Below are 26,463 nucleotides of genomic sequence, written 5' to 3'. Positions count from 1 at the left end.
ATTAATTGAAGTAAATTAGTGTTCATGGGTGATTTGTATATCAATATTTTTTGAATCTGTGTTTGTAAGTATTGAAAATTGATGAGATTATAGTACGTTTTAAAATTTCTTTTGCATAACATAAAAAATAAAAAGTTTAATTATGATAAAAAGATTTTAAATATGAAAATTTATTTTTAATAAATTAATTTAAAAAATTTAAAAATGATTTGATCATTATTTTAGTTAAATGAGTTTAATGAATTAAATTAGTAGATTATTAAGAAAAGACTTTGATGACATGTCATGCCAACTAGGAAAGAGTGATGTTTTTTTGCCCTTTTGACTCCGGACTCTAATAAAAAATGAGTTACAAGTTGGTTGGCTGCTTTGTTTCCTTGAAATTACGCCACATGATCCTTGGGATAAATTAAAAAACGATTTTTATCTGTTCTGCTTGTTTGTTGGTGTTCATGTCTTGTGAAATCTTTAACAACTTCTGGAGATCATTTTGAACAAGAACTGATGGAGATGAAGAGTTAACTAATAGTGCAGTCTGATGGAGATGAAGAGTTAAACTAATAGTGCAGTCTAACTCCAAAGTTTTATTCTTCAATAGGCATTAAAACTTCAGTAGCTCACAATAATCTTCAATATGTAATATAACACTTCAGTATGCCATCAATATTTTTATCTGTACGAGTCGCAGACTCTCCAAAGTCGCTCACTGAAATTATAGGCAAGCTCATGGAAAGAAAATGGAACGTCAATGTAACATTCAACATTTACTTGTGCTAGCTATATTTCTTTCTAGAATACATACATGCTCTTAATAATGTTCAGAAAAGAAACAGTTAGATAAATATCAAGGTCCAGCAAGCACAAAGGAGCCAAATGGACAAATTTCATGGATAAAATAATACTCTCCTTTGGTTCACTTTCAAGTATACAATATTCTAACAAATCATGCCCCCCTCTTCTTCCTCCTCTTCTAAGCAAGCAATAGATCCATTTGCAAATTGTATTACACGCAAGAGCCTGATCAAATTCTTCAGGCAAACCGGCTCTTTTTATCACTCCATCCTGAACCCTTGTTGGGGCTTCTGCTGCGACTACGCTTCCTTGAAGCATCCCCACGTAGAAATCTGTCACTACATGATCAGAAGCAAGTCAAAAACATGAAAAGGGAATAAAGATAAAAAAATAAAAAGAACTTATAGATGGCTTAATACCTATCGCGTGATCCCCGGTCATAACCACGTCCTCCGCCTCTTTCTGATGACGAATTATTCCAGTCTCCCCTTCCTCCATTCCGGCTAACATAGCTTCCATTGAAGCGCCCACCACGTCCACCTTGACCAGAACCCCACCTTGCCTTTCCCATACCACCACCTCGCGAAACCATATCACGCAGTTCAGTTGGGACAGATTGATTTGCACCTTCTAAAACTTTAACAAGATCTAAAGCATGCTTAGCATCCTGATCGGAGAAAAATGTATAGGCCAGACCAGATGCCCCTGCCCGACCTGTCCTACCAATTCTGTGGACATAATCCTCTATTCCAGTTGGGAAGTCAAAGTTCACCACCACCCTGTGACAATGTGTATTATCATTAACAGTCATTACCCCAAAATCCTGCACTTGTTTTCCATTCAAAAAGGAAATATGCATATATGGATGGGTTGACACATGTAGTTTATGCACATAAGAAGAGAAACTCAAAAGGCAAGTAAGGTTACGCCACAATATTCCTATGAGGTCTTGGACAAAGACCATTGACTAGGTTGATGTTGTATGTACTTATGGAAGGCCAAAACAATTATTCACATCCCACACCAAGAGGCAGAAATGTGGAAAAAACATTACATGGGTGTATTCCTCAAGTTCAATTTCTAGGACAGAATGTAAACTGCCGACTTCTCATAACAAATAATGCCCAATGCATTCACCACCAACTCGATTTCAAGCAAGTTATGCTGATGCTCTCCCAAAACTAAGACATCTATCCTGAAAGGATACCAACAAACACACACCAACAAGCGAAGGGGACACAATCGGTAAGATAAATAATACTATTTCTACTCAATTTTTATGTCAGTCTTCCCTTTATGTTCCTCTTTCTATGTCAGTCTTCCCTATATGTCCACTCCATAAAGATCCAGACCTAACACCTTTCTATAAATGGTAAGTTGTTTTTAACATTTCAAAGGTGTTCTTCATGAAATGCTCTAATAAAATATTTTTGGCAAGTACAAGCTTTCTAGAAATTAAACATGGCACTTCAAGTACCGGTACATAGGCATTTTGGGTAGAATAGATATTTAGCTTATTTACGAAAAAGTACCTCTTTTCTCTTAACACTTCAAGTCTAGTTTTACATATATAAAATGAACAGTATATATGCCTATGCAAACCTAATTCCACAAGAGAGCATGATCAATACTTCCTTTCCTATTTAGCCATAAGAAGTGCACTTGAACAATGCATAACCAAATTATGTTTAATGGCACCAACCTGATATCTTTGATGTCTAAACCCCGCGCAGCAACATCAGTAGCCACAAGCACGGGAGACCTGCCAGTGCGGAACTGACTTAATACATAATCCCTCTCACCCTGAGATTTATCCCCATGAATTGCAGCTGCTCCAAAGTTGCGAGTAAGATTGCGAGATAGTTGGTCACACATTTTCTTTGTTGAACAGAAGATAATGATCTTTGACCCTGGTTCATTGGATCTCAAAATTTGTTCTAGTCGCCGTTGTTTCTCCATCGAAGACAAGACTTCAATGTGCTGCAAGTGAAAAGTACTTGAATTAATTGCAACCTTCTCTTCCCTCTGTGCGTTGGACATGTATTATATATAATATAGAAATACCGCTATGATAACAGTCATCTTCCCCAACAGAGAGAGGTGAAGAACTAAAATATAAACAAAAACTGATAAAAAAACACACCTGTGTTATAGACTTGTTTGCAGCAAGCTCGTCAACATTACCAATATTAACCTGAACTGAATTAACCAATAGATCAGCTGCAATCTTACGAACCCCCTTTGGCCATGTAGCTGTATACATCAATGTCTGCCTCTGCTTAGGCACCTCTTTCACAATCTTTCTTATCTGAGGTTCAAATCCCATGTCCAGCATACGATCTGCTTCATCTAACACCAGGTAAGAAACTTGACCAAGACTAAGCCTTCTCATTTCCAATATGTCGTTCAAACGACCAGGAGTGGCGACAACAATATCTACACCCCTACTCAACTCTCGAAGTTGAGGACCTTTTGGAGCACCTCCATACAAGCACTAACCATAAAAACATAAATCATAGTCACTTTCTCAAGAAAAATTAAGCTCCTGATTCAAGTTTAATCAACAACCGTAATCAACATTAGAATCGCAATGTTCAATAGCAACTATTCAACTTTTCTACGTGCAGGTGAATATGCAGCTGGAATAATCTTAGCATTAGAATTTAGCAAACGGGTGATTCACAGCTCAAAACAAGCAATGCAATATATACCTCTGAGTTTTAGATGTGTAGCAACACAGCAATTCTATAGCATGGATATTCCAGAATCGCATTCTTCTAAAGAAGCATTGCATTTGAACAATTGCAAAAAAAGGGCCAAATAGGAAATGCTCTAATTATGAAATTGATGCATAAGCATCATTACTTTAAAACGGAAGTAAAATATGTAGTGATGGGACCAAAACTGACATTCATAAATCACAAGCATCAAAATAGATAAATAAGATTCTACCATAAAATAACAAAGATAAAGAGCCGAATTTAAGAAGCAAGAGAACCAGCAAAAGTCAAGTAGAAAGATATTTGGATCAGATATAGAAAAGAAAAGGAAAAATATACGCCCTGTTCAATCAAAACATACCGTGCAAGATATCCTAGAGGATTTCCCAAACTTCACAGCTTCAGCTTGTATCTGTGTCGCTAACTCTCTTGTTGGTGAGAGAACCAAAATAGTTGGGCCTAATTGAGGATTACTGCGGCGATTTTTTAGATGAATAAAGCCTGGAATTAAGTAACCCAAAGTTTTCCCAGACCCAGTCTTGGCAATAGCTACTATGTCACGGCCCTGAAGGGCAACAGGCCACGATTGTGCCTGAATTGGAGTAGGAGCTGAAAACCCAGCTTGACGCATCTGTAAACGTTGGCAATATCATTCAGCAAATATACAAATTTGGAACTTCCTCATAGATCACTTATTTGACTAATTGGAATGGCCAACACAAGAAGAAGCATCATCCCCCTTAAGTAGGCGGCCAATACTTGCTAATGCAAAGAAGAGCAGGGGACGCCTCTTCTTCGGTTTGGACCATGTGGCAGTCTGAATCATCACCGACAGCAGCCCCAGCCACGAACATGGATGATTCGGAAAGCCTTCATAAAATTTGGTCCACCAAGTAAGGGTGCTCCACATATATGGAAGCCCCCAAAGGATGGTTGAACAGCGTACGACATTTAGCTCCTCCTTGGAGCAAATATCGCACCTGCGTGAAAGTACAGATGTGGGAAAAGGATGAGTACTGAAGCTCAACAGTGGACCTCCAGCAATCATTCAAAGTTAGAAAGAACACACTTGATTCTACATTAAATTCTTTGGTTACATTTTTCCTGAAGAGCATTTAAAATACAAACTAAAATGGGTTTATCCATACCTCCCTCACAATCTCTGAAGGAAACCCAGTCGCTTCAAATGATGTCAAAGGTGCAGGAACATCACCTCCCTGTCAAATGGAACAAAAATCGTGTAATGTAGCAACGATCCGTCAAGGGTAACATCGAGTTGATGAAGAATGTAGCAGAAAATTATGCCAAGTATGGAACGATGGAGCCCACAATGGTTCGTCGTGAGCATGACTAACAACCATTTCTTCGAGGTTAGGGGATGGAGAGAGTATTACACTAACAAAACAATAAACATGAAAGAGGAAGATAAAACTCTTTCAAAAAGTATGACTAATGAAAGAGGAAGATGAAACTCTTTTAAAAAGCATGACTAATATGAAGCTATAGACAATAGAACTAAGGGGTCGTTTGGTAGAATATATTATCAAAAATAATGCAAGCATTAATGATGGGTATTGGTAATACCTTATTTGGTATATGTTTGCATGGTATGTATAGCATTAATTATACATTATATTGTGCATTAAGGTGTGTATTACTAACACCATGGATTTCTAGGTATTAGTCATGCAATGAAAGGGGTTATAATGCATGCATTAAAATGACTAAAGACCCCATTGCCCCTCAAAATCCTTTGTACGTCTTTTTCCACCCTAATTGTGAAGGATATCTTTGTAAATAATTATTTTTATGCACTATATCCTATTTTTATTACATCAAACCAAACAATACGTAATAAGTAATCTATGTATAATTAATGCAAACATTATTAATACGAGCATTATTAATGCAAAGGATAACTGATACACTATTTAGTATTGTTCTTATATACTCTACCAAACGACACCTTAGCGCACAAACTACTACAGCAGGTCGAACAAACAGAGAATCGGAAAATCAAAAGACAGAAATTTGACTTGAAATACATTATCGTCGTCAAATAAAAAAAAACAAAACAGTTCATCTTCAAGATGATGATCCAAGAACAAAAAGGTAGTATGAGTTGCATTTTTGTTGATTTTCCAGTGGTCTGAGACTTGGTAAGGTAACTAAAACCTCATCATTAAAGATGGAAGTACTTCAGACCACGCATTTTCTGAATAGGTTAAGTAAATAGACGAGATAATTCAGAGACTTGGTGCAACTGTAGCCAAGTGAAGACAATATAAAGAAACAAGTCATACAAACCCTACAACACCGTATATTATAAAAAAAAGATAATTGCCAGCTAGATAAGATAACCTTTCACTTTGTCCAAACCCATACAACTCTCACCAAAAGATAGAGGAGGTAGTTCATAGAGAATTGCCAGAATGAGGTAAGACAAACCTATTTTAGAAAAGATGAGACAACCTTTGCGTCCAAACCCATATAAATAAGAAGACCTTTTAAAAACTATTATTTTATTGGGATGTCGAACTGAACATGGTACAAGGTGCAAGCATAAAATGTAAGGTATGGTATATGTCAGTGGGAAGTTTCTTCACATCAATCAAGAAAATAAGTTTCTTACCGTAACAGAGATCTCATTGTGGCGGCAATAGGATTCCTGAGATATGTCAGTTCCTACACCTAGAGAATCATAGCCTTCGTGATGATCAGAACTGCTTCTCGCATTCTATTCACAAATTAAAAAATAGGAAAAAGAAACTTGCATTAGCGCACACAGATAGATACAAAGAAATAAGTCTAGATGGCAACATAAAATCTGATACTAAACTCAAACATTAGACTAATAAAGTTTCAAGTGTCTACAGCAGTCTATCTAGTGTTACCATACCGACATATAACTACTTGAGGGAACAGATCCTTATTAAAAAAATAAGATAAATCATTGATCCCCCTGAAGTCTCTAGAGCCATTTGGAGTCACCATGGCCCACTCGAGTACTACAGGGAACAGATCTTTCTTTTTAATGATCTTTAAGAACAGGTATTTAGCTAATGTCAATAATGTCAAATGGTTTTAAGAACAACAGAATATGAAAATGCAATACAAAAAGTTATCATATACCCTTTGTTGCATACTGTATACAGTCAATTTCATATTTTCTAAGGAAATGGAATAGAGGTGAATGAACTTATACAGATACATTGTAAAAACATACCTGATCTCCCTTCAGGGATGTAACCTTGTTGTTGCTACCTCTGCTATGCCTACCGTCTGGATCATAATGTTGACCTTGAGAGGGTTTTTGGACAGATGAACTAACAAATACAGCTGACTTTTGTGCTAGAGCAGACACTCCATTGGATGAGTGAACAGGCCTCTCATATTGGGTATCATTGGTCTCTGGATTCCAGAAGTAGATATATCCTGTTGTACCATCAACTAGGCCTTTCCAAGGTTTGGGGAGAGTGGGGTCTTCTGGTGCATAGCTTGGACCAGATGATGCAGTTAAAATAGCAGCCATCTCAAACTTCAGTCTCCAATAACCTCACTGGAACTACATAATATCAAAATGCAAAGAGTGTGAAAATGAATTGGAGTGAAATGATCGTCCATAACTTACAAAAAGGTATTACTAGTAATCAAGGAAAGCTAAGTCAAAGCAAGCATGCTACAGCCAAGCAAATGTCAATTAACAAGCTACCTAACCTAATCACTTTAATAGTTTGTATACAGATATAACGGCTGCACTTTGGTACAACTTAGAACAACTCTTGGACGTCTACAGACATACATAACAAAAAAATCAACTAAAACACCAAAATAGTCTCTAGATGTCCTTTGAAGGTTTCTATTACTTCTCGTTATCTCTTTTTTTCCTTGTCCTCTCATTGTTGTGGAAACACTAGCTCAACTAACCCCCTAAACTATCTATCAATAACTATATCTCAATCTAAAATCAGTTGCAGTACTAAAAGTCCAGGCTATAATTTTCCAGAAAATTAAAGGAAAAAACATATACACAAGCATGAAAGCTAATTCAAAGGATCTACAACAGCTTTGTCAAATCCGAGAATAACAACATGCTAAAATTGACAAATATGGTGCCAAAAATCAATCGACGAAAGAATAACTCATCTGCAACCCTAGATCAATCTCGTGACTTGATAAAACACAAGCAATTAAATTAAATGAAAAAAGGCATGAAGTAAATCCAGATCTGAACAATAAGCAAATCAAAAACTTGAAAGATGATCACACCTGACGATGTGATGTATGAGAAAAATTGAAGACCTTAAATATAAATAGTGGCCGCCCACCTCCAAAGATATCTCCCTTTTCTTCTGTTGTTAGGGTTTACAAGACCCAAAGAGAGAGAAACAATAAAAAAGCGTGAGGTGATAAAAGGGAGGTCGACATTACACAGAGATTGGATATTTATAGAGAACCAGGTTCGGTGAGACCTCCATGTCAAACCAAAAAATAAACGCGTCTACCTCAGTGCTGGGGTCCACCAATTTCGTTTCACCAGCGTTCGGTTCTTTGATTTTTTATTTTTAGAAAGTGTCATCTTATATTAAATTAAATTAGTTCGATTTGGTTTGATTATATTTATTTTGATTTGATTTAATTAAATATTTTTGAATCGATTTTTTATTGTGAATAAACAATAGATAAGAATATAAAGTATAAGATACTTAAAAATTTAAAACTATGATGAGGAATATTGTGTCTCACCGTTGAACACTTGTTGTTCTAACTAAAAGACTATATTTGTATATCCAGAACATTGTCCTCTAACTACTTCACGAGAAAAATAAGTACAAAGACAGTTCATTTACATAATGTACACTGGTAGAAATATGTTTGAGTTTCTCTTGGATATTAATATTTGAAGTTAACTATTGAATAGTACATTTGTTGCTACTTTGAGTTGTTCATGAATTATTTTATTTTTTTAAAATAAAAGTTTGATTCTTCGGTGCACCGAAGTTTTGAGACCCTTTCACCGAATTGAAGAATCGAACCTTTGAAAAAATAACATCGACACCGAATCAAAAAATTGAAGAATCAAAACCGAAGAACCAAATTAGAATGGTTGCGGTTCGATTTTTGGTTTTTATACCCATCCCTACTTGTAATTAAGATCTCATTTGTTTCTATTATAATTAAAATGTGTGAATCTAAATATAAATCTAAATATTAAAATGTGCATTAATATTTAGACGTGTGAATCTGAATGAACATCTGAATATTAAGATGTTGTCTTTGAATCTGAACACTCAAGCATTATGATTGTATGTTTTCAATATGTGAATGTGCATATGAAATTAAATGATATATCGACAAAATATTATAAAAATCTCATTTTAGTTAAATATTTTTTTCTTATATAGAAAATAATATTTTAAACATTTTTATCGTAATAAGATAATATGATTTATTTTTTAATAATTTAACATTAAGTTACATCATTAATATGACTATTCTTTGCACTCAAAAACTTTGAGAATAAAATATAATGTAATGCAAAATAATTTATATAGAATAGTAATATAATATTTACGAACACATTTTATTTTATAATAGACATTTGTTATTGTTATCAATCAAATAATTAATACTTTCTTATTTTCTGAAACTATGTTAAATATTACATCATGGGAGTGCTTATATCAATTTAAATATAATATTAATTTATGGAAGTAAAAGATTAATGAGGCGAATCTGAATGATTAAGAATTAGGGTCCCTGTAATGACCTGTTAGTCGTTTTGAACAGTAGAGTTTATTTCTGGTAATTACAGTCTGAGTCGACGGATCCGACGACGGACCGTCATGGGCACGACGGACCGTCGAGGGTGTGTCGTTCCAAAACACTTAGAATTCTGAAAAATTGGGTACTGAGAACAACTCTCTGAACTTCGCGACGACATGGTAGGACGAACCGTCGTGGGCACGACGGACCGTCACAGGCCCTTCAGTAAATTTCAGTCTCTGAACTCTGTGATGACTCAGCAGGACAGACCGTCGCAGGCACGACGGCCCGTCACAGACTGCGTGACCCTGACTGGGTCGGATTCCTATTAAATATTTTAAGGGCGTTTTGGACTATTCCTGCTTATAATTATAAAGTTAGTGGTTTAATGTTAATAATTTAATTGCTTGGGGGTTAAAAGAGAGAACCTTGAAACAAGTAGTGGGGTATTTTATCATCTTTTATACTTAATTATATGCTAATTAGGGTAAAAGAAAGAGGGTTTGAATAAGAAAAAGAGAAAGAACAGAGAGAGAGGAAGAACACAGCTTTGGGAAAGTAGATTGCTTGACTTCAATTCTTCGGTGGAGGTAGGTTATGGTTTATGCTATTCGTAGTAAACTCTTAATAACGAATGATATGTATTGGGTAGCGTTGTAAACCCTTCTATATGCTTAATTGTATGCTTGCATGAATGTGATTATATAATTGTGATAAAATAAGCATGATGAAGCTATTGAATCCTAAATCTTGAAAACCCTAATCTACTTTGTTAATGATGATGCCTTGGTATAAAAGAAGGCTTGACGAACGAAAGTAGTGAGATTAGGGGATCGGGTGTCACGTTACGGCACCAGGATAGTATGATGAGGATCGGAGTGTCACGTTCCGACACTAGGATAGTATAAGGATCGGGTGCCACGTTCCGGTACCAGGATAGTATATAAGGATCGGAGTGTCACGTTCCGACACCAGGATAGTATATGGATCGGGTGCCACGTTCCGGTACCAGGATAGTATATGGATCGGAGTGCCACGTTCCGGCACCAGGATAGAATATGGATCGGGTGTCACGTTCCGACACCAGAATAGTATGATGAGGATCGGAGTGTCACGTTCCGACACTAGGATAGTATATGGAGCGGAGTGTCACGTACTGACACGAGAGAAATAAAGATAATGAATCTTGAAAGATGTTATTATACTCAATTTAATGAACCTAATTCCCAAATGAGTATGATGGGGAGGCGTGAGTCCTCATTGATGTGCTTGGTGTTGTGACCAAGGGTTATGATAATTGTAAATGCCGCATGTTGAGTATTGTAGTTGATTTTATTATATTATATGATATATACTGTTTTCTATTTTGAGTTGGCCGATGATATCTACTCAGTACTCGTGTTTTGTACTGACCCCTACTTGTAATTGTTTTTCCTTGTTATTTGTGGAGTGCAGCAAACGTACCGTCGTCTTCAACTCAACCGCAACTCTAGCCAGTCTTTATTACACCGGATTTCAGGGTGAGCTAACGCTTCTAGCTTGGACTGGATCTTCTTCTTCATGTCTTGATGCCTTGAAGTTCCGGCATGGACTAGCTTTTTATTTATTCTAGCTTTCTAGATACTCTTAGAATTAGTAATTAGAGGATAGATGTTCTTGTGATGATGACTCCCAGATTTTGGGAATAATAAGTATTGAGTTTTTAGAAGTTATTTAACCGATTTTCATATAATGAGTTTAAGTCTTCCGCATTATATTCTATTTATTATGGTTGAAATGTTGGGGTTTAGATTGGTTGGTTCGCTCACATAGGAGGGTAAGTGTGGGTGCCACTCGCGGTCCGCTTTGGGTCGTGACAAACTTGGTATCAGAGCCTTAGGTTCGTTGGTCTCATCACACAAGAACGAGTCTAGTAGAGTCTTGAGGAACGGTAGGGGGACGCCTTTACTTTTCTTTGAGAGGCTATAAGACTTTAGGAAAATTCCATTCTTTCTTTCTTTCGTGCTATTACTTGGATCCAATTTGTATCTAGGTGATACAAATTGGTATCTGATCATCTTCACTCTATTTCACAGATGGTTAGAACTAGAACAACAACTACGCCAAGACCAGCACCGGCAGGACATGGTGTGTCTGAGCCAGCCACTGGGACTGTAGCTCGAAGAGGAGCAGTGACAAGGGGTCGTGGTAGAGGTCGTGGGAGGACGTCCTCTAGAGGAAGAGGACAAGCACCTGTCCCATCTAGTACTAGGGCGGTGACTCCTCCACCGACTGAGGAAGTAGTAAGAGAGGGTGAGGAAGGGGAAAGTGAGCAAGTGCAGAATGAGGAATTACCACCCCAACCTACCCAGAGATGATTAATCAGGTTCTTGCTTATCTTAGCGGGTTAACTGATCAAGGCCAGACACCTCCAGTGTTTTCTGCACCAGCACCTCAGGTTCCGGAAGTAAGACAGGCCGCTGCTGAGGCTCCCCGCATGGATGCCTCATTGGAAATAGACACGTTTCCTCGGTTGACTACAGGCCCTATAATGACAAGTGATCAGCATGAACTTTTCAGTAAGTTCTTAAAATTTAAACCTCCAGTCTTCAAGGGTGCTGAATCTGAGGATGCCTACGATTTTCTGGTTGACTATCATGAGTTATTACATAAAATGGGCATAGTGGAACGATTTGGTGTTGAGTTTGTAACCTATCAGTTTCAGGGAAATGCCAAAATGTGGTGGCGGTCACATGTTGAGTGTCAACCCACACAGGCACCACCTATGACTTGGGCATCATTCTCTAGTTTATTTATGGAGAAGTATATACCTCGTACTTTGAGGGATAGGAGGAGAGATGAGTTCTTGAGCCTAGAGCAAAGTAGGATGTCGGTTACTACCTATGAGGCTAAGTTTCATGCATTATCTAGGTATGCCACCCAGCTTTGCTTCAGTCTACAAGAGCGGATTCACCGTTTTGTGAAGGGGTTGATTTCAGAGTTGCGGATTTCAACCTTACAGGTAGCGGCTACAGCAAAATCCTTTCAGGAAGTAGTAGACTTCGTGATAGAGGTGGAGGGAGTGAAGCCAGATGACTTCACCATGGCGTCGACATCAAAAAGGTTTCGTAAGGGAGGTGAGTTTAATGGTTCTTACTCCAGAGGACAGGGTTCTGGAGGTTATACAACCCGACCTATTCAGTCTTCACTGCAGGCTGTAGCTGGGGGTCCACCACAGACCGGTCAACACTTCTCTAAGTTTGGAGGTTATCCCAGACTTCGTCATTCTCACAGAGACCTATGCTTGAATCTAGAGAGTGTTATGGATGTGGGGAGACTGAACACATTAAGAGGTATTGTCCAAAATAGAGTTACAGACCTCAAATAGTCAGAGGTAGAGGTGGTCATGGAAGAGGCCGTCATTCTGGAGGGCGTGGTGGCCGAGGTAATGGTGGTCACCAAAACGGCCGGGGTGACGGGCAAACTGGAGCTACTACAGCACAACATGGTAGGGGCAACGGGCAGACAGGTGATAGGGCCCATTGTTACGCTTTCCCCCGGTGGTCTGAAGCGGAGACATCTGATGTTGTTATCACAGGTAATGTTTTGGTTTGTGATTGCATGGCTTTTGTATTATTTGATCCTGGCTCCACGTTTTCATATGTATCTTCCTCATTTGCTACTGGTCTTAATTTACATTGTGAATTGCTTGACATGCCTATTCGTGTTTCTACTCCGGTGGGTGAGTCTGTGATAGTTGAAAAGGTATATAGGTCTTGTCTGGTGACTTTTGTGGGGAGCAATACTCATGTAGACTTGGTTATCTTAGAAATGGTTGATTTCGATGTAATTCTGGGTATGACTTGGCTTTTTCCAAAATTCGCAATCTTAGACTGCAATGCCAAAACTGTGACATTGGCCAAGCCTGAGACAGATCCGTTAGTGTGGGAGGGTGACTACACTTCCACTCTAGTTCGTATCATCTCCTTTATTTGTGCTAAGAGAATGGTTAGAAAGGGTTGTTTGGCTTTCTTGGCACACCTCAGGGATGATACTACCCAAGTACCCTCCATTGAGTCGGTTCCGGTAGTCCGTGAGTTTCTGGATGTGTTTCCTGCAGACCTTCCTGGTATGCCACCGGATAGAGATATTGACTTTTGCATTGATCTGGAGCTGGGTACTCACCCCATTTCCATACCTCCTTATAGAATGGCTCCAGCGGAGTTAAGGGAGTTAAAGGCCCAACTTCAAGAGTTGTTAAGTTAAGGTTTCATTAGACCAAGTGCATCCCCTTGGGGTGCTCCGGTGTTATTTGTGAAGAAGAAGGATGGGAGTTTTCGGATGTGCATAGACTACCGGCAGTTATACAAGGTAACTATTAAGAACAAGTATCCCATTCCTCGCATTGATGACTTGTTCGATCAGTTTCAAGGTGCTTGTGTCTTCTCTAAGATTGACTTGAGATCCGGTTATCATCAATTGAAAATACGGGCAACGGATGTGCCAAAGACTGCTTTTCGAACCAGGTATGGGCATTACGAATTTGTAGTAATGTCTTTTGGTCTTACGAATGCCCCTGCTGCTTTCATGAGCTTGATGAACGGGATTTTTAAGCCATATCTGGATCTCTTTGTGATCGTATTTATTGATGATATACTGATATACTCCAAGAGTAAGAAGGAACATGAGGAGCATTTGAGAATTGTGTTGGAAGTGTTAAGGGAGAAAAGGCTTTATGCCAAATTCTCCAAGTGTGAGTTTTGGCTAGATTCAGTGTCCTTTTTGGGGCACGTGGTTTCTAAGGATGGAGTGATGGTGGATCCTTCTAAGATTGAAATAGTGAGAAATTGGGTAAGGCCTACTAATGTGTCAGAAATAAGGAGCTTTGTTGGTTTAGCCAGCTACTACCATCGATTTGTCAAGGGATTCTCTTCAATTGCTTCCCAATTGACGAACTTGGCTAAACAGAATGTTTCATTTGTATGGTCGGACGAATGTGAAGAAAGCTTTCAGAAACTCAAGACCTTGCTAACTACTGCACCTATCCTTACCTTGACAGTAGAGGGTAATAACTTCATTGTTTATTGTGATGCTTCCTATTCTGGTTTGGGTGCAGTGCTAATACAAGAGAAGAATGTAATTGCTTATGCTTCGAGGCAATTAAAGGTGCATGAACGTAACTATCCGATTTGGAATTGGCCGCAGTTGTGTTTGCATTAAAACAATGGAGACATTACCTATATGGGGTCAAGTGTGAAGTCTATACGGATCATCGTAGCCTACAATATGTCTTTACTCAGAGGGATTTGAATTTGAGACAGAGGAGGTGGATGGAACTACTGAAGGATTATGATGTTACCATCTTGTATCACCTAGGAAAGGCTAATGTTGTGGCAGACACCTTAAGTAGAAAAGCAGAGATCATGGGTAGTTTAGCCCACTTACAAGTTTCTAGACGCCCATTGGCTAGAGAGGTTCAGACTCTGGCTAACGACTTTATGAGGTTAGAAGTAAATGAGAAGGGAGGATTTTTGGCCAGTGTGGAGGTGAGATCTTCTTTTCTTGACAAGATCAAGGAAAAACAGTTTGATGATGAGAAACTAAGCCGAATTCGGGATATGGTGTTGCGAGGAGAGGCTAAAGAAGCAATAATGGATGAGGAAGGTGTTTTCAGAATTAAGGGAAGGGTATGTGTGCCCCGTGTTGATGATTTGATCCACACTATTCTTACAGAGGCTCATAGTTCCGGATATTCTATACATCCTGGTGCAACCAAGATGTACCGTGACCTAAAGCAACACCTTTGGTGGAGTAGAATGAAGCGCGACATTGTTGATTTTGTTGCCAAATGTCCAAATTATCAGCAAGTAAAGTATGAACACCAGAGGCCCGGAGGAACAGTTCAGAGAATGCCCATTCCTGAATGAAAGTGGGAGAGAATTGCAATGGACTTCGTGGTTGGTCTTCCAAAGACATTGGGGAAGTTTGACTCTATTTGGGTAATAGTGGACATATTAACTAAGTCTGCTCACTTCATCCCAGTCAAGGTGACCTACAATGCAGAGAAGTTAGCCAGACTCTACATCTCAGAAATTGTTTGATTGCATGGAGTTCCACTTTCCATCATATCAGATAGAGGTACGCAGTTTACTTCTAAATTTTGGAGAACATTGCATGCTGAATTAGGTACTAGGTTGGACCTTAGTACTGCATTTCACACTCAGACCGATGGTCAGTCTGAGCGAACAATTCAGGTGTTGGAAGATATGCTTCGTGCATGTGTGATAGAATTTGGGGGTCATTGGGATAACTTCTTACCCTTAGCGGAGTTTTCATACAATAATAGATATCACTCAAGTATTGATATGGCTCCTTTCGAAGTATTGTATGGGAGGAGATGTAGGTCTCCCATTGGTTGGTTTGATGCATTTGAGGTTAGACCTTGGGGTACTGATATTTTGAGGGATTCATTAGAGAATGTGAAATATATTCAAGAAAAGCTTTTAGCGGCTCAAAGCAGGCAAAAGGAATATGCAGATCAAAAAGTTAGAGACTTGGAGTTCATGGAGGGTGAGCAAGTCTTGCTGAAGGTTTCACCCATGAAAGGGGTGATGAGGTTTGGAAAAAGAGGTAAGCTAAGATAGAGGTATATTGGATCATTTGAAGTACTTAAGCGAGTTGGGGAGGTGGCTTATGAATTAGCCTTGCCCCCAGCACTCTCAGGAGTGCACCCGGTATTTCATGTGTCTATGCTGAAAAGATACCATGGTGATGGAAACTACATCATTCGTTGGGATTCAATTCTTCTTGATGAGAATTTGTCTTATGAGGAGGAGCCTGCTGCTATCTTAGATAGGGAAGTCCGCAAGTTGAGGTCAAGGGAGATTGCATCTGTCAAGGTTCAATGGAAGAATCGGCCAGTCAAAAAGTCCACTTGGGAGAAGGAGGCCGATATGCAAGAAAGATATCCACACCTGTTTACAGATTCAGGTACTCCTTTTCGCCTTTGTTTTTCTTCTCGTGATCAGTCGGGGACGAAGGATGGGTAAATTGGTATCTATTGTAACGACCTGTTAGTCGTTTTGAACAGTAGAGTTTATTTTTGGTAATTACAGTCTGAGTCGACGGATCCCACGACGGACCGTCATGGGCACGACGGACTGTCGAGGGTGTGTCGTTCCAAAACACTTAGAATTCTGAAAAATTGGGCACTGAGAACAACTCTTTGAACTTCGCGACGACATGGCAGGACGAACCATCGTGGGAACGACGGACCGTCACAGGCCCTTCAGTAAATTTCAGTCTCAGAACTCTGTGACGACTCAGCAGGACGGACCGTCGCAGGCACGACGGCCCGTCACAGACTGCGTGACCCTGACTGGGTCGGATTCATGTTAAATATTTTAAGGGGCATTTTGGACTATTCCTGCTTATAATTATAAAGTTAGTGGTTTAATGTTAATAATTTAATTACTTGGGGGTTAAAAGAGAGAACCTTGAAACAAGTAGTGGGGTATTTTATTATCTTTTATACTTAATTATATGCTAATTAGGGTAATAGAAAGAGGGTTTGAATAAGAAAAAGAGAAAGAACAGAGAGAGAGGAAGAACACAGCTTTGGGAAAGTAAATTGCTTGACTTCAATTCTTCAGTGGAGGTAGGTTATGGTTTATGCTATTCGTAGTAAACTCTTAATAGCGAATGATATGTATTGGGTAGCGTTGTAAACCCTTCTATATGCTTAATTGTATGCTTGCATGAATGTGATTATATAATTGTGATAAAATAAGCATGATCAAGCTATTGAATCCTAAATCTTGAAAACCCTAATCTAGTTTGTTAATGATGATGCCTTGGTATGAAAAAAGGTTTGATGAACGAAAGTAGTGAGATTAGGGGATCGGGTGTCACGTTCCGGCACCAGGATAGTATGATGAGGATCGGAGTGTCACGTTCCGACACCAGGATAGTATAAGGATCGGGTGCCACGTTCCGGTACCAGGATAGTATATGAGGATCGGAGTGTCACGTTCCGACACCAGGATAGTATATGGATCGGGTGCCACGTTCCGATACCAGGATAGTATATGGATCGGAGTGCCACGTTCCGGCACCAGGATAGAATATGGATCGGGTGTCATGTTCCGACACCAGGATAGTATGATGAGGATCGGAGTGTCACGTTCCGACACCAGGATAGTATATGGAGGGGAGTGTCACATACCGACACGAGAGAAATAAAGATAATGAATCTTGAAAGATGTTAATATACTCAATTTAATGAACCTAATTCCCAAATGAGTATGATGGGGAGGCGTGAGTCCTCATTGATGTGCTTGGTGTTTTGACCAAGGGTTATGGTAATTGTAAATGCCGCATGTTGAGTATTGTAGTTGATTTTATGATATTATCTGATATATACTGTTTTCTATTTTAAGTTGGCCGATGATATTTACTCAGTACTCGTGTTTTGTATTGACCCCTACTTGTAATTGTTTTTCTTTGTTATTTGTGGAGTGCAGCAAATGTACCGTCGTCTTCAACTCAACCGCAACTCTAGCCAGTCTTCATTACACCGGATTTCAGGGTGAGCTAACACTTCTAGCTTGGACTGGATCTTCTTCTTCATGTCTTGATGCCTTGAAGTTCCGGCATGGACTAGCTTTTTATTTATTCTAGCTTTCTAGATACTCTTAGAATTAGTAATTTGAGGATAGATGTTCTTGTGATGATGACTTCCAGATTTTGGGAATAATAAGTATTGAGTTTTTAGAAGTTATTTAACCGATTTTCATTAATGAGTTTAAGTCTTCCGCATTATATTCTGTTTATTATGGTTGAAATGTTGGGGTTTAGATTGGTTGGTTCGCTCACATAGGAGGGTAAGTGTGGGTGCCACTCGCGGTCCGCTTTGGGTCGTGACAGTCCCATTAAGTGCAAACGAATGAGGCATAAGTGTAATTACTGTGTATACGTGTATTGGCGTTATTTAATATTTTTTCTATCCCAATCTATATGATTTACTTTCTTTTTTAGTCCGTCCTAAAAAGAAAGATACATTTTTATATTAAGTATTCCCTACATTTCAAATTAGTTGAATTGTTGAGGTGTTTTACACCCTTTTAGAAGAAGGATCAACAAGGATTTCATACCCTATGCTAGTTCTTTTTCTCTACATAAATCAGGCATAACTTTTCATTTTACCCTTATTAATTATTGTTAAATTTATGATTAAAATAATTAAACATCATTTAATAACCAGTTCCAATACTAACTAATGAAGGGTAAAATTGAAAGAACATTCTAAAAGTAGTCTTGAAAATTGAACGATTAAGTTAATATGAAAAATGAAAAATGTTTCAAAAATTCAATTAATATAGAGAAAAGACATACATACATACACCATCAAAGTTGTCCCATATTTGCATAAGACACCTTAACTTTTAAAGTGTCCTATCGCCCCACAGAACTATTTAATTTCTTTGTAAATGGGACATTTTGACCCATTTTCTCATCTATGTAGTGGCGCGTGTTGCTCAACTCCCTATGTTCTAATTCAACCCGGCCCGACCCGACCCTATTCTTTAAAGAGAAATCTTCTTCTCCATTTCTTTTCTTCTCTGTTTTGCTTGCACCTTCAAGAAATTTCCATTAATTTTTCTTCATTTGGATTCTTTTTATTCAGCTATGGAGTTCAAAATTTTTGAATATGGGATTAATATTAGTTGCAACCCTTTTGTAGCAAAACTCATATCTGCACTAACTTTCCTAGTTGGAGCAAATGAAAGCCATAGACCTAAATAAATCCAAGCTCATGTGCACTGTGAAACAACTCCAATTTCAGTCTCACAACTTTGTTTCAGATCACCATAAAGAGAGCCATTATTGTCTGGCAAGATAACGACCAGGAGATCAAGCTCCTTCGATAGCGGCTGCAGCTTTGTGATGGCATCGTGAATTGAGTTTTCAAGACTCTCTCAACCTGATCAGGGTGTGCACTTATGTAGAACAAGATTGGGGTTGATATTCATTCCGGATATTCCACACATTTGTGCTAGCTCAGAACAAAACCCATGCGTAACACTTTCTTGCACATTGCGAGAAAAGTTAATGCAGATCCAATTGATAACAGTCCTCCATTAACCATTTTCTTATTCATCATGTTCCATTGGCCAATTTGTGGCAGACGATCTTTTTCTCAGCCATTATGGCCAGTTGTGATGCTTAGACAGGAGCATCCATAGCTTGGAAGTGTTTACTTTGAATTTATTGAACAAGAAAATCACATTCTTCGTTGATCCAGAAGTTCCTCGCCAATAGTGGTGTCTTATTTTCTTAGAGAAGATGATGAAGTGGTCAAATAAAGAGTATCAACGTTGATTTTGCTATGAAAAAAATTATGAAATCAAAAAATTAGGGCTAACAATGATTATTTTGGGTTTAAATTTGGGGAAGATGACATAAATTGATTATATAATTAATAATAAAGAAAAATAATGACACATGACACCTTTAAACTGGTCCATGACAGTAAAAATAATGCATGACGCGCCTCATGTGCGTGGTAACAACTCAGACTAGGGAATGGATCAAAATGGTCCATTTACAAAGAAATTAAATAGTTCTGTGTGGTGATAGGACACTTTAAAAGTTAAGGTGTCTTAATGCAAATATGAGACAACTTTAATGATGTCTTTATATCTTTTCTCATTAATATAAAATAGAGGGAGATATCCTTAGAAACCTAACAACAACAAAATGTTTTAAATATTCATTTTACCTTTAATGAAAAGATTTATAGTCACATAAATTTATGTCGATTATTTTAGACCACAAGTTTTAAAAGTCATTTTTTCCTTCTAAAATTTCGTGTTGAGTCAAACTACCTCACATAAAATAAAACAAATAAGTAATTTTAATATATATAAAAAGAATAAATTGTTATGTATATGCTATATTATTAAATATAAAATTTTAAAGAATAATATATATTTTTGATATAAAAAATTTACTTAAAAAGAAAAATGATTACTCACTATCTCACTAACAATTGAACAATAAAAATATATTCTAAATTGATATTAAGTAGGTGAGGACTCACCTTATTAAGGGGTGTCAGCCAAAACTATTTCATCGATATATATATATATATATATATATATATATATATTAAAACATAATACGACTACTATATTAAATCATACAATAATGGATAAATAAGCAATTTATGCATGTTGGTTGGGCACATGACTTGTGTGCAGGAGCTCCTGAACTCAACTTTCATCAAGCGCATTTTTGTGTTTGATTTTTTCATCCTAGTTGAATCATTCATTATTTCCTTTTTTATTTCTGAACTAAATTTCATGAAAATTTATCGTGAATAGTTATAGTAACTTACTTGATTTATGTTTTATTAATATGCTTCAAGTAATTTTTATTAATATAATGTTGTATATGCTATTAATATTACAAAAAAATCATGTAAATTAGAAAAACTAAATTAAGATCTTTTAATTTTCTTGTTGAGAGAGTGAATTGATTCTGTGAGTAAGTGATACATTATATATAATAAAACAATGACTTCTATATGTAGTATGTGTTGGCTTCATCTCCTGCTAGAATTAAGATTAGTCCCCTAGAATCAATCTTCCTCCATCTTCTCTCTTACTTTTCAATAAATTTATTCTCCACATGTGTGTTGTATGTGTATCTCATGCTAAGTTGTGTAAAGTTACTGTAAAGATATTATTTTATTGTTATAATGTCTTGAAATAATATTGACAGATTCTTAATCATTATTCATCAATTAGTAAATATTCGTATTTTTGTCTCTCTTAAATAGCAATACATTTCAATAGTATGTGAAAGATGAAAGAAATTAAGGTTAATTAAAAGTATGATTTACATAAATTCCATAGAGTAAATCCTAAATTATATTCTATCCACATTCTTTTCTATTTTACAAAAATATCAACACTCTTGATACATAATTGGTTGTCCGAATACATTAATTGAGATATATTACATTTGTGGTTATTGCGCTTAAAAGGAAAACAAATTAGAAAATCAAATTAAAATCCCATAATTTACACTATTTAGACCCTCTTTATTGTGCCAATCAAATAAACACAAATCCTAAACTAACAAATCATTTCAAAATTCAAAATTTCTGATCATCTTTATCTTTGTTTCAGCGAAGAAATTATCGAGTCAGATTTTTAAAATTTTTGGTAAGATATATAATAAAAATTTTGATTTTTGACACTCTCGATGGAAGAAAAAATTGAAGACCGTAGCTTTTGGGTTCTTCAAAATTGAAATAAATCTCAATGATTGTCGATCAGGACCTAGGTTTCTTTTCCAACTTTCTTGGAAATTTTATTTTCGTGCTGGTTGATATACCGTAGTTTCACGGTATAATTAATACTTTTTCCTTAAGTTTAGTGTGTCCGAAAGCTCTTTTTGTGCTAATTTTGATATGAGTTTCTCTTTGTTTTGCACGAAATCTGTCCGAAGCTGAATGCGGAGATTTTGAGTGAAAAATGCAGAAGAGACCACCTACGGAGCTTATGACGGTCCGTCGTGCCTGTGACGGTCCGTAGGTGGCAGCGTAGAGAAGCTGCTGAAGGAAGATGGGGAAGTCTGACCAAGTGTGGGATTACGAAGCTTGTGATGGTCCGTCATGGCTATGACGGTCCGTCCTGCAGGTTCGTCGTGAAGATCAAAGAAGTGATCCAGTACCCAGATTCCAAGAGTTGAAGTATTTTCAAACGAGACCCTCGACGGACCGTTGTGCTTATGACGGTCCGTCACACTTGCCGTCGAGGGGAATGAAGAAAGCAGCAGAAGAATTGCACCAAGTATGGGACGACGGAGTCCACGACGGTCCGTCATGACCACGACGGTCCGTCGCGTGGTCCGTCGACTCAGCCGCGTTTTGGCAGATTTCCAGTAATTAGAATCCTTGTTTAATTAGGTTTTTATTTTTTTATAAATAGTTCGAAAAACCTCATTTTTGAGGTTAGACTCTGTGATATTAAGCATTATATTGTGAGACTTTGTGTTTTGAGTGTTTGATTGTTAGAGATTCTTACAAGTGATTTTTGGTGATTAATCAAGCAAATTTTTGGACTTTATTCTTTCTCATTGAAGTAAGTACATGAATTCTTGTTTACCATATTTGAATATTGTGTTTATGGCTATGAGGAACTAAACTCCATAACTAGGGTTGTGGGAACCATAGGCAAATAATGAGATAAACCCTAGCTAAAATAACAATTCTAGAATCGTGTCTTGCATGTATTAGTAATTCTTTCGCTTAGAAGTCTTTTTAATGGATGATCAACGTTAGAACTCACCTTAATGCTACTTGCCGGACCAAGGAGGTAGATAATAGGAAAAGAATTATTAACATTGATTTAGTGTATACTATCTAATAGGCTAGTATTGATTGGTACGAGGTAATAACTTAGTCAAATATCGAATACGATGCTTAATATGAGGTAAGGATAAGGGTTAGGAAAGAAACACACGTAGCCGGACCAAGGTGCGGAGTGAGATTTTCTAGATGCCGGACCAAGGATTTAGAAATACATAACTTATCACTTTACATGCAAGATATTAGGAAAGAATTGTTATAGTTAGAATTATCAAGTTATGAACCTGTGGGGAACACATAAACCCTAGTTACTTTGATTACTTGATTAAAACTCAACATTAAAAGCTGTTAAGTGTCTCTTTCAAGTTCGTTAGTTATTTTTGCTCATTAGGAAATACAAACCCCCCGTTTATGCTTTTACTTTCTAAGGAAGTCATCAACCGAACAATAGTAATAACAAGTTGAAGTTAAGTCTAGACTATTTTCCTCGTGGGAACGATCCCAACCTCACTAGTTGGGTTATTTACTTGACACGACCGCTTTACTTCTCATTTGAGAAGTAAGTTTGAGCGTATCAAATTTTGGCGCCGTTGCCGGGGAATTTCGCTTTTAGATTAACTTAAACTTCTTACTATAGTTTAGTTGATATTTTCTTGATTTTACTTTGTTTTATTGTTTTTGATTTCTTTTCAGAACTATCCTCCTTGTATGCCAAATACACGGAGAGGAAGAGAACCGTTGTTCCCCTACGATCACGAGCTAGAACGTACACTGCGAAACATGAATCGTAATTTGGGAATCAATGATGAGGATCCAAACCAGAACATCCCAGCTCCGGCTGATGTTCATGGTCAGATGTTACCCGATGCTCTGGGTGAACATCAACAGAGGGGACATAATCCCGCTCCACGGCCTCAAGCATACTACAGAGGCTATGATAACATAGCAGATTCAGATGGGCCACTGGTTTTGCCTCCTCTACCCACAGGCCACACTTTTGTGGTAACTAGTAGTCTGATGCAAATGCTCACTGCCAGAGGTTTGTTTTCAGGGCTACCTTCTGAGGATCCACATGCCCATATAGCTAAGGTAAGGGCAGTGTGTAAAAGTTGTGTGGGGAGGCCTGATTTGGATCTAGATGTAATAGGTCTCAGAGTGTTTCCTCTCTCACTGACGGGAGAGGCTGCTATGTGGTTTATTGAGCTCCCATACAACTCCATTTTCACTTGGAACCAACTACGGGATGTCTTCTTAGCACGCTACTATTAGGTCTCCAAGAAATTAAACCACAAAGACAGGGTGAATAACTTTGTGGCACTACCAGGAGAGTCAGTTAGTAGTTCTTGGGATAGATTCACCTCATTCTTGAGAAGTGTTCCAAATCACTGTATTGATGATGAGTCACTAAAGGAATACTTCTATATGGGACAGGATGATAACAATAAAGCGGTGTTGGACACTATAGCAGGTGGATCTTATGGAGAATGACCTTATGCTGAGATTGCTGAGAAATTAGAGAAAATCTCCCGTAACAACAAAGCTTGGAGTACTAGGAAGTCCGATACAGGGAGAAACACCTTCGCAGTGCAGTCCACTCACAACCCAGCCACAGATGATATTCGGGAAGAAATGGCTCAGATGAGAATTGAGCTTGGGTTGGTACTAAAACATGTCACTGGGGGTGCAGAAAAGGTTAATGTAGTCAACTACTTGGCTAAACCACCACCTCCAATCGATGAGTGTTATTATGAGGAGGATTCCTATGCAGTAAATGAACAGATGGGGGGTTTCCGACCAAGTGCCCAAGGCTCTAATCAGGAAAATTGGTGCCAAGGTCAAGGGAACCAAGGTCGGAACTATGGTAACTACAATCGTGAGGGTTATTATGTCCGAGATGGAAACTACAATCGCGACAACAACTTCAACAGGGGTAGCTATGGTAACAGAAACGACAGAAATGGACCTTATGTTCCTCCTCAAAATCGTGAAGTTACTCCTAGGGATGGTGGAGGTAGTATGTCGCGAGTTGAGGATATGTTGCATAAAATGATGAGGAGGTTCGATGCTAGTGATGAGCAAAATAAAGAGTTGAGGAATGATCTAGCGGGTATTGGGCAAAAAGTTGATACCCATGCAATATAAATTAAGCAACTTGAGTTACAATTGGCCCAATTATCTGCAACTGTGAACACACGGCAACCGGGCACTCTTCCTAGCAACACTGTTCAAAATCCGAAAAATGATGGACATTGTATGACAATTACTACTCGCGCTGGTAAGCAAACCATTGATCCACCTATGCCATCTGCTGAGAATAAGGTGACAACAGAATCTGATAAAGTGGTAGAAGTTGATACTGAATTAGATGATAACACTGCAAAAGATGCTGAAGTGCCTAAAAGGTAACTCCTATGCCTAGGCCACCACCCCCATTTCCTCAGAGATTAGTGAAAAAGACCGAGGATGGTAAATATCGGCGTTTTATAACAATGTTGAAGCAACTTTCTATCAATGTCCCTTTGGTAGAAGCTTTAGAACAAATGCCCGGTTACGCCAAATTTATGAAAGATCTGGTTACAAAGAAAAGATCGGTCACTTTTGAGGATGATGATAGAATGCAGCATTGTAGTGCTATTGCTACAAGATCTCTGGTCCAAAAGAAAGAAGATTCGGGCGCGTTTACTATTCCTTGTACAATCGGGCTATTACATTTTGCGAAAGCATTATGTGATCTGGGGGCAAGCATAAATCTCATGCCCCTCTCGATTTACAAGAAGTTGGGTTTGGGTGACCTAAAGCCCACTGCGATGCGACTACTAATGGCTGATCGAACAGTAAAACGACCTATAGGAATACTCCACGATGTGCTAGTAAAAGTGGAGTCATTCATCTTTCCAGCCGATTTTGTTATTCTTGATTGCGAGGTTGATTTTGAAGTGCCTATTATCCTTGGGAGGCCATTCCTAGCTACGGGAAGAGCCTTAGTAGACATGGAAAAGGGGCAGATGAAATTTCGGTTGAACAGTGAGGAAGTGACCTTTAATATTTGTAGGTCCATGAGGCAGAGTGGTGAGCTCCAATCGGCATCTGCTATATCCTACAACATGGGTGAGACCTTTGAGACACAAATAGAAGAACGTCTAGGTGTCGAAGCATTAGCGGTTGTGATAATGAACTTTGATAGCGATTGCATTGAAGAGTATGAGTCATTATTCGCGGCTCTTGACCGAGGTGATGTTCGGTTTAAACCGAAGAAATTTGAGCTTGATATGAAGAATCGCGAGTCCCCACCCGCTAAACCATCTATAGAGGAAGCTCCAAAAGTTGAATTAAAAGCTCTCCCACCTCATCTTAGGTATGAATTCTTAGGAAATGGTGACACTTTGCCGGTAATCATTGCATCAGACCTAGATGAACAACAGGTTTAGAGTTTGGTGAAGGTACTAAAAAGGTTCAAAAGAGCTATTGGGTGGACCATTGTGGACATTATTGGGATCCCTCCTGGTATTTGCTCTCATAAAATCCAACTCATGCCTGATCATAAGCCGAGTATTGAGCACCAGAGACGCTTGAATCCTCCTATGCAAGAGGTTGTGAAGAAGGAAATTATCAAGTGGTTGGATGCTGGAGTAATCTATCCAATTGCCGATAGTAGTTGGGTATGCCCGGTTCAGTGTGTACCTAAGAAAGGGGGAATGACTGTGGTCCCCAACGAAAAGAATGAACTTGTTCCAATGAGACCGGTTACTGGATGGAGGGTGTGTATGGATTACCGTAAACTGAACTCATGGACTGAAAAAGACCATTTTCCTATGCCCTTCATGGATC

At 38.2% G+C, this 26,463-nt stretch overlaps 1 protein-coding gene across 3 annotated transcripts; it reads right to left on the bottom strand.

The window, feature by feature from the left end:
* Positions 1-751: 751 nt before the first annotated feature.
* Positions 752-7,990, bottom strand: LOC101248651 (ATP-dependent RNA helicase-like protein DB10). Of its 3 annotated transcripts, none has more exons than XM_004252161.5 (9): positions 7,782-7,990; positions 6,739-7,077; positions 6,145-6,249; positions 4,661-4,729; positions 3,874-4,143; positions 2,936-3,286; positions 2,495-2,772; positions 1,212-1,571; positions 752-1,130 (listed from the first exon to the last, which is right to left on the bottom strand). In XM_004252161.5, exons 2-9 carry the CDS (start codon positions 7,042-7,044, stop codon positions 1,031-1,033), a joined length of 1,839 nt encoding a protein of 612 aa, XP_004252209.1. In that variant the 5' UTR covers positions 7,045-7,077; positions 7,782-7,990; the 3' UTR covers positions 752-1,030. The 3 variants fall into 3 exon arrangements, with proteins under 3 accessions (XP_004252209.1, XP_025884272.1, XP_010314159.1); XM_026028487.2 differs by having other exon boundaries at positions 7,841-7,962; XM_010315857.4 differs by having other exon boundaries at positions 7,815-7,955.
* Between the last annotated feature and the right edge of the window lie 18,473 nt (positions 7,991-26,463).

The sequence above is a fragment of the Solanum lycopersicum genome, chromosome 12, assembly GCF_036512215.1.
Source record: "Solanum lycopersicum chromosome 12, SLM_r2.1".
In the NCBI taxonomy this organism is placed as follows: Eukaryota; Viridiplantae; Streptophyta; class Magnoliopsida; order Solanales; family Solanaceae; genus Solanum; species Solanum lycopersicum.
Note: the sequence above shows the minus strand (reverse complement) of the source record. Positions and strands in the feature narration are given on the sequence as shown.

Excerpts from the sequence above, each read along its gene's own strand:
- LOC101248651 (XM_004252161.5), bottom strand. The coding sequence starts at position 7,044 with ATGGCTGCTATTTTAACTGCATCATCTGGTCCAAGCTATGCACCAGAA. Across the intron at positions 4,144-4,660 it reads CTTCAGAGATTGTGAGGGAG|ATGCGTCAAGCTGGGTTTTC; the intron begins GTATGGATAAAC and ends CAACGTTTACAG. Across the intron at positions 1,131-1,211 it reads GACCGGGGATCACGCGATAG|TGACAGATTTCTACGTGGGG; the intron begins GTATTAAGCCAT and ends CTGATCATGTAG.